The sequence below is a fragment of the Amborella trichopoda genome, chromosome 11 (assembly GCF_054954075.1).
Source record: "Amborella trichopoda isolate Santa Cruz 75 chromosome 11, AtrichopodaSantaCruz75HAP2 v2.0, whole genome shotgun sequence".
In the NCBI taxonomy this organism is placed as follows: Eukaryota; Viridiplantae; Streptophyta; class Magnoliopsida; order Amborellales; family Amborellaceae; genus Amborella; species Amborella trichopoda.
The window spans coordinates 38,320,717-38,329,518 of NC_142346.1; the positions used below are offsets into that span (position 1 = coordinate 38,320,717).

The window sequence follows — 8,802 nt, forward strand, 5'->3', positions numbered from 1 at the left end:
GATTGATCTAGATTTTATGTTTTATAATATTTTATTTTTAATTATTTTTTACAAATTATATGAGTGAAAATTTTGGCACATGTTATTTAATGGGGCGCACCTCAAAAAAAAATTAAAATATATTTTGATAAAATATAATGTCCAAAATGCCTGTAAAACTTTTAAAAGAATTTTGGTCATTTTACTTTATTGAGTATATTTTTTTATATTTTTAACAGCTACGGGTTCAAGAGAGGAGTGGATGCCCAAAATTTGGTATCAAAATATTTTTCAAAAAAACTACTAAAACTAAATAATATAGAGGCATGACATTACGATTGAGGCAATCTTAACCGCCCATTCAGAATGGACTTTTGGACAGGGGAATTATATAAGTTTTGTACAGTGAGAAAAATATAAAAAGCTCGATGTAATGATTATTTATTAAAGTTGCAATTTGCAAATACTAACTAAGTGAAAAGTTTATATAATGCATCCACTTTGTATTATAAAAGTAAGGCTCACTTTGAAAATCCTTCATATAGTGGTTGTTCTGATACTCGAAAAACCCCTAATTGATCACATCGGCTTTTAAATTATGAAAGTGCAAAAAAAAAAAAAAAAAAAAAAACAAAGGTCTTAAATTTTAAATTATGAAAGTGCCAAAAAAAAAAAAAAAAAATCTTAAAATTAGTATATCTTGTAACACATTAATGAGACCGTCTATTTTCAAGAGGACCATGTTTCTATGCAACCAAGCCCGCATATTAAAAAATACGGGCCTCTTAATAAATGTATTTCTGAGATGGATTTTACGACTTAATTTCTAACGACCTGTAATCTCTAACATAGAGATCATGAATATGAATGAATAGATAAATTTTAAAAACTAAAAATAACAATTCTAATAAAAAAACATTTGGACCATTAGTGTCTATTGTTTTTATATGGAACACCTACTTGCATCCATCTTTAACAATGCTTTATACTTTCTAGACTGTATATGTAGAAAAGCCGTCCAGCCCACATAAAACAATTTTTCTTTTCAAAATTTTCAAATGTTTATGGATAAACTCAATATGAACTATTTTTTAAACTTCAAATTTCATGATTAGAAGCGGAAATATCATTTCTGAAATCAATACTACATCTTTAAGTAGGTTTCGAAGTGATACATACTTGGACTATTTAAGATAAATAAATAGGAAATGAGAACTTGGTGGTGGAACAACTTGGGCCGCTCTTTAATAGATACCTCAAAATCATAATGAGATGGGATTTGAAGCAAAGCTTTTTAAGCCATGAAAACACGTAGTTTCTTCATTACAGTTATTTCTATGAAATCAGGCCCAGCCTCAACTAACCGATAATTTTAGAGAGGCGGCCTTTTTTTTTGTTTACCCTGTTTCGACGCGGCTAACCCCGCGTATGTAGAAATACGGACCTATTAATAAATTTATTTTTTATATGTATTTTTGGACTTAATTTTTAAGGACATGTAATCTCTAACATAGAGATCATAAGCATGAAAAAAAAAAAAAATTTGAAAACTAAAAATAATAATTCTACTAAAAAAATATTTGGATCGTTATTTTCCATTGTTTTTAGATGGAACACCTACTTGCATCCATTTTTAAGATGGATGCTTTACACTTTTTGGACCGCATATATAAGCATGCGATCCAGCATGTATGAAACATATTCCTTTTTTTTTTTGGTGACTACACAGAGAGATGGGCTTTTAACTACAAAATTTTTCGTACATTTACTCTAGGAGCAAAGAAGCGCGTGATCGAGAGCCCAAATTGGTACATCAAATGTGAAATTTGACCGTCTGAGGTGTCATAAAGTTCAACCTTCTTCTTCTCTTTCTTTTTTTTTTTTGCACTTTCATAATTTAAGAGCCGATGTGATCAATTAGGTGTCATAAAGTTCAACTTTTTTTTTGTTTTGTTTTTTTAACTCTAAGCAGAATCGGTGGAAGCTCAAGGCCACTTAATTTTATCCAACAATTATAATTGATTGAGACTTTCTTGTGTACCAAAGATAAATAGTTTTAGGGTGTGGTTTTTATAAGGTTTCAGCCATAAACAATTCAATTAAGGCGTACCTCCAAAATTTATTTTGACATGTAATTTTGGTATAAAAAGTTATTAGTATTATTTGAAAATCTATTTTTATCTCTAATTATAAAATTTTACACTCCAAATATAATTAAAATCAAGTAGATCTATAAACATATGAAAATCTTGGAAATGGAGGGTTTATGGCAATGTTTTTGGGACTCAAAATCTTTTTGTTTTCCATAATCATACATCGATGTTGAGATGATCGATTAGAGGGTTTTTCAATATTACAACGACTTTTCTTAATGGATTATATAATTCTACATTTTAAAGTTGCAACTTTATATAAACTTTTTCCATAGTTTTATCATACATATATATATATTTCCCATTATAAACTGTCAATCACAGTTCACACGGTTCACACCTCATAAAATCATGAAAATTTGCAATTGAAGCATAGAAAAACTTTTACATCTCCCCTTTAAACATTATAGTTGGTGAAAAATATTTAAAATTTAAATATATAAAAATAGTGTATATTGTAACAAATTATGTAGACAGTTCATTTTGCTTTCAAAATAAGTTTTGGAAGATCAATACTATTTTTTGAATTTCAAATTTTATTGCCGGTCTTGAACATTGATTTTAGAGCCGAATGAGAATTTGAGGTGAGCCTAGAAACTTCATTCTTTTTTTGAAAGTAAACATCCACTAAGTCCCAAATTTTCACAAAACAAAATTATTCTCAGCATGCTCCCCCAGGACCATCCTAAAGTCACCATATGAAAACCATTTTTTTGGGGTTAAATTGGAGGTGCAGATTCACTTTCTTCCGTAAGGCCTAGGCCTCATCTCAGGCCTTCTCGATCACTATAATATTGAAACATGGGCTGCTAACGATAATGAGGGTGAATGTTACTAGACTGTGCTGACCACGTGCCCCTCCTTTTACCCTCATCCTTTCACTTCTACTTTCTTTGTGGACCCATTCGCCCGCCATGATTCTTCCTCTCTCGCTCTACTTTTCAAAGTTTTTAAAATCGCATTTCTTTATTCATATCTATTGGCATATATCCATTAAGAGTCTTTCTTTAACACATCAGTCACAAGACTTTCTACCTCATATGTCTATAAATTCCCTACCCACCATTGTTTTTCTTTCTGAACCAGAGCGTCCAGTTACTGTAAAAAGAAGAGGGAAGCTCGTGTTAATGGCCGTCTCTAAAGGGTTTTTGGTGCTATTGCCGCTTGCCTTTGTGGTGGCCATATCCACCATTGCAACAGCTCAGATATCTGATCTTCCTATTGTGTCGGGGCTCTCATGGAGTTTCTATGAATCTTCATGCCCTAAACTTGAAGAAATTGTTAGAAAGAGACTGAAACAGGTCTTCAAGAAGGACATCACCCAAGCTGCCGGCTTGCTCCGTGTCCATTTCCATGACTGCTTTGTTCAGGTGACCGACTCTTTTTAACTTTTTTCTTTTTTTTTTGTGGTGATATTTGCCTCTATCTCAGTCATTTTGTGTTGTATTGGCGTCTCTCTCTCTAACGGTCTCACCCAATACCTCTCTCGTGGTTGTTAATGAGGCGGCATATGGGCCGCGTAACCCGCTCAAAAAAAACCAGGCTAAAACTAGGGCAGGACGATGGCCCGGCCTTGTGCAGGGCAGAAAAACTATGACCCGATGGTAGGACCAGGCTGAAACATGCCAATCTCGGTTCGCCACAAGGCTTTTTATTTTTTTTCTTTTTTTTTTTGGGTTATATGGCCGAACTGGCCTTAATAGGATTATGGACCGGGCTTGTGCTCTCTCCATGAGGCCGGGGAGAAAAGTCATGGCCCGAGGGTAGGACTGGGCTAGGCTGGGTCCATGGCCGGTTGGGTCCTCCCCAGACCTTTTTTTTTTTCTTTATGTTTTTTATTTGGCTTAGCCAGCCTTAATAGGGCTAGGAGCCGGGCCTGGGACAGCCCCATGGGACTAGGCTCCCGCCCGGTACCCCTCTGTTAAAAACAAAAAAAAAAAAAACTCTTTTTTTTTTTTTTTTTGAAAATGGGTTAAATCATCTTATTTATGTGATTATTTACGGGTGAAAAATGTGTGTTTTTAGGGTTGCGATGGGTCGGTATTGTTGGAAGGATCAGCAAGCGGGCCCGATGAGAAGGATGCGCCCCCCAACCTCACTCTGCGCCCCGAAGCCTTTAAAATCATTGAGGATTTGAGAAGACGGGTTCACAAGAAGTGCGACCGCACCGTCTCCTGCTCAGATATCACTGCCCTTGCTGCTCGTGAATCTGTTTTCCTCGTATGACTCTTCCTTATATATTCTCATGTATCATCTTCCTTACTTTCTTTATTTTTATATGAAGAGAGCGTATCAGGTGATAGTGAAAGCCACCAAAACAAAAGGGAGTTTTATTTTACTTTTTCAATGGCCCAAAATTGGCGTTTTTTTCTTTTTTTCCCCCTTCCAAAAAGCAATTTCATTAGAAAAAGAAAAAATTATTGGAGTCCAGAAATGCTCCAAATCAACTCCCCTCGCAAAGAAGACAAGTCTTTGAACCGGATGAGGACGAATGTTTTTTAAGAACTCGATAGTCTTTTCAAAAATATCCGGGTGAACGGGTGATGATCATAAGATTATCTTTTTGCCAAAAATATTTTTTTTGCCAGAAGATATTTGTTTTTTAACGGGGAATTTCCCTTTTTTTTCCTGAAGATTTCATTCTCCAATAGGAGCATACTAGCCATTTATTGTCTTAGATATAACCCGAATAATTGAATAAAGCCCGAATAATTGTATAACCCTTATTTTGGGGAGGTAATTTTGACCCATAACTAACTTCAATAAAAAAAGGAAGTGATTTACCTATGGACTCAAAAATTATCAGTAAAATACGGAATGCTCCACCTATAAGCCGAAATTACAAAGAAATTACAAAGAAAGTAGGTCTACCTCTCCCCTTTTTTTCTTTATTATTATTATTATTATTATTATTTTAATTAATTTATTTATTTTGTTCAAAATTGCCCATTGGTCTACTTAAATTTTGATATATATATATATATATATATATATATATATATATATATATATATATATATATATATATATATATATATATATATATTATTAGTAGGGCAGTACCTTAAATCTTGGGGAACAAACATGCTAAAGAAAAAACTAAAAAGCAAAATGTAAAAAATTAGTTAAAACTTGAGTTGTTCCAAGGGGCAATATTGAAAAAAAGTGAGTTGATTGACCTTCTCTATAATTTCTTCATATAAATAGAGCATTTCATATTTGACTTAAAATTTTAGGTTTTGTATGTAATTATCACTCTACTAATAACTTTGCGAGTGGCACGCTTTTATGCTCTTAGAAAAAATGATCTCTTGGATGAATAGAAACATTTTTTTTGATAGTGAGATCTAAGTGTTAGAAAGCTAAAAATTCAAAAAAAAAAATTCTTTTAAAAATAACCATACTATAGTTCTTAGGTGGTTCCCAAAATTTCGAAGTAGAGAGAAAAAAATTCTTCCCAAATAGGCCATCTTGCCCAAATAGAGTGGGTATGGGATATTGTGGTTTTCCATAGTACTTGTGAGGAAAATTTGCTTATATTTTTCTCACTGTTTTGTTCTCTCCATTGTCTGATATAGTTACTATGTAAAAATTGCCTATTCTATTTATGGATACCTCTCAAATGAATTTTGTAGGTATTCTATTTTCAATATTTTCAGCATCGCACCTATATCTCAGTTTTTTTTTTTGGTTTTTCCTGAAGAATTACAAATACTCTATTATTTCAACTTTGGATGCATCCTACTCTTAATATTTTTTTGTATTATATCTTAAACTCAGACACTTTTTTTTTTTTTTTACCTCCAGCCAAATAGTCAAAAGCATTTTGATACCAAAATACCAATTTTTTTTTCTTTGCCCTTTTTCTTTTTCTTTCTTATTTTTATTTTTGGTTGTCTTTATAGACACATGAGCCTTATTTTTTTTCTCTACCTCCCTCCGTCCATATCTCTCTCTCTCGACCCACTTTCACTTTCTCCTGCGTTCTTTACCCTCCCTCGTTATTTCTCTCTCTAGAATTCACTTGTCCGTAATGTGGTCCGACACCATCACTCTTTTTTAGAGAGAAAAAAAATGAATGAGGGTATAGAGAAAAAAAAAATTATATTTTAATCTTAAAACTATTTGATTGGGGATAAATACAAAAAAAAAAATAATGATGTAATTTAGGGTATAATACATAAAGTAGTGAGATTGAATGGGTAGAAAGTTGAAAAAAAAATTTCATTGTTTTTAAAGACTATCTGACCCTTTCCCTTTTTTTACCATACCCGTTAAACGTCTCTCTCTCTACCTTTTCTGCGACAAAAAAAAAAAAAAGAGGGTGGGCAGAGAGATTTAATGGCCAGACAAAGTGGAATTTAGTCTTTAAAACAAATTTTTTTTTTTTTTTATCTATGGGGGGATAAAAATGGCCAGAGAAAGTGGAGTTTAGTCTTGAAAAGAATGTTTTTTTAATTTATTTATTATTATTTAATTTATTTATTATTATTATATCGGGGATAAAAATAGCAATTTAATAACAGGTGGGCTATTAAAAATATTAGGGGGTAGAATTCGGGGGATATTCATAATTTACTCTTCTATTAATATTCAACATAGTAGCATAATATAGAAATTTCAGTATTCAAGGAAGAAGAACAAGTAAATTAACCATTATCTTTTTCTATAACAGAAGGGAAGACTAGAAGCACAATAACGCTAAAAAAAGAGGTGATAGCAAAATAAATAAAAATCTCTGGTTTAATGAAGAGTAACAATTAACAAGGAAATTTAAAGAATTATGTGCGTCTCTGAGTGAGGACCAAGATCAGTGTCAATGTATTGCATTGAGTTGAAACTTTGATGAACATGCGCAGGCGGGAGGCCCTGAATACCCCATTCCCCTCGGCCGACGTGACAGCCTCAACTTTGCGACTCAAGAAGCAACTTTGGCGAACCTCCCAGGCCCCACGTCCACCACCTCCGTCCTCCTGGAGGCCTATGCCAACAAAAGCCTGGATGCCACCGACCTCGTCGCCCTCTCAGGCGGCCACACCATCGGCATTTCACACTGCCCCTCCTTTGACAACCGCCTCTTCCCCTCCCAAGACCCCACCCTCGACAAAACCTTTGCAAAAAACCTCTACAAAATTTGCCCCATTTCCGATACCAATGCTACCACTGTGCTCGACATTCGAACCCCAAACGTGTTTGATAACAAATACTATGTTGACCTCATGAATCGACAAGGTCTGTTCACTTCGGATCAAGATTTGTACACTGACAAGAGGACGAGATCGATCGTCACGAGCTTTGCGGTGGACCAATCACTGTTTTTCGAGAAGTTCGTGTTGGGGATGATCAAGATGGGGCAGATGAGTGTGCTTACTGGGAGACGGGGGGAGATTAGGGCTAATTGCTCTGCTAGGAACCCTTCCAGGTTTTTGGTACCCCTTGGTGGGGAGGGAGAGGAGGGTGTTGCTGCCTCCTTTTAGATTGTGTAGAAGGCCCTTTGCCCTTTGCTTCTCCTGTTTTTCCTTTTGGTATGGTTCGGGTTGCCATTTGCTTCTCCTGTTTTTCCTTTTGGTATGGTTCGGGTTGCCCTTTGCTTCTCCTGTTTTTCCTTTTGGTATGGTTCGGGTTGCCATTTGCTTCTCCTGTTTTTCCTTTTGGTATGGTTCGGGTTGCCCTTTGCTTCTCCTGTTTTTCCTTTTGGTATGGTTCGGGTTGCCATTTGCTTCTCCTGTTTTTCCTTTTGGTATGGTTCGGGTTGCCCTTTGCTTCTCCTGTTTTTCCTTTTGGTATGGTTCGGGTTGCCATTTGCTTCTCCTGTTTTTCCTTTTGGTATGGTTCGGGTTGCCCTTTGCTTCTCCTGTTTTTCCTTTTTGGTATGGTTCGAGTCGGTTCGGTTCGGTTATGTGGGTTTCAGGGCAGAAGAAATAACGATGGGTTTTTTGTTTTTGTGTTGTTTACATGTAACTTGTTTTGTGATAACACTTTCGAATAAAGGCAAGCTTTCTATGCTCGCTCTACGGCATAAAACTTATATACTGCCTTTTATCCCACCTTCCATTTTGAATAGAGGGTTAAGATTGCCTCTTCAATGTCACGTCTCTGTATTATTTTATTTTTAATTTTTTTTAAAAAATTATTTTTACACCAAATTTTGAAATTTTTGACAATCAATTTTTCATTAAATTCTTACTAGTGAAAAATATTAAAAAAATATTTTAAAATTAGTACTACCAAAAAATATTAAAAAAATATTTTCAATTATATAAAAAGATCAAAATACCTTTCAAGGATTTTTTGATTATAGATTATTAAAAAAAACAATTAATATTTTTATAAGCGTATCTTAATGAGAATATGGTACGTATCAAATTTTATATTTATACAATATGTACAAAAAAAATTAAAAAAAAATATTTTGAGGCGGCAGATCTGAAGTTAGACAGTGAGTGGTTCTTTTGATCAAAATTGGACAGCTGTAAAAGTATGCGATAAGTGGCTTTTTTGATCAAAATTGGACAACAAAATGGTAGGGAAAATATAAAAACCTTTCTCAAGGAATAATGTATTTCTGGTTTCCTTTTATTTGGAGCCATTTTTCTAGTGGATGTAATACATCCATGTTCCCTTTTGCCGTGTTGTCAATCCATCGTCTGTTATTTCAACCTGATGGTGG

General features: G+C 34.2%; 1 protein-coding gene across 1 annotated transcript; it reads left to right on the forward strand.

Annotated features, from left to right (window-relative positions):
- The first annotated feature begins 3,211 nt into the window (after nucleotides 1–3,211).
- On the forward strand, nucleotides 3,212–8,156 carry LOC18436838 (peroxidase 12). The gene is made up of 3 exons (XM_006847060.4): nucleotides 3,212–3,502; nucleotides 4,158–4,352; nucleotides 6,992–8,156. The coding sequence occupies exons 1-3, from the start codon at nucleotides 3,260–3,262 to the stop codon at nucleotides 7,607–7,609; spliced, it is 1,056 nt and encodes a 351-aa protein (XP_006847123.3). The 5' UTR covers nucleotides 3,212–3,259; the 3' UTR covers nucleotides 7,610–8,156.
- The last annotated feature ends 646 nt before the right edge of the window (nucleotides 8,157–8,802 follow it).

What these genes read in the sequence shown, in the direction of transcription:
- LOC18436838 (XM_006847060.4), top strand. Translation starts at nt 3,260, where the DNA reads ATGGCCGTCTCTAAAGGGTTTTTGGTGCTATTGCCGCTTGCCTTTGTG. An exon ending in TCCATGACTGCTTTGTTCAG is followed by an intron (nt 3,503 to 4,157) that starts GTGACCGACTCT and finishes GTGTGTTTTTAG; the next exon opens with GGTTGCGATGGGTCGGTATT. An exon ending in CTCGTGAATCTGTTTTCCTC is followed by an intron (nt 4,353 to 6,991) that starts GTATGACTCTTC and finishes GAACATGCGCAG; the next exon opens with GCGGGAGGCCCTGAATACCC.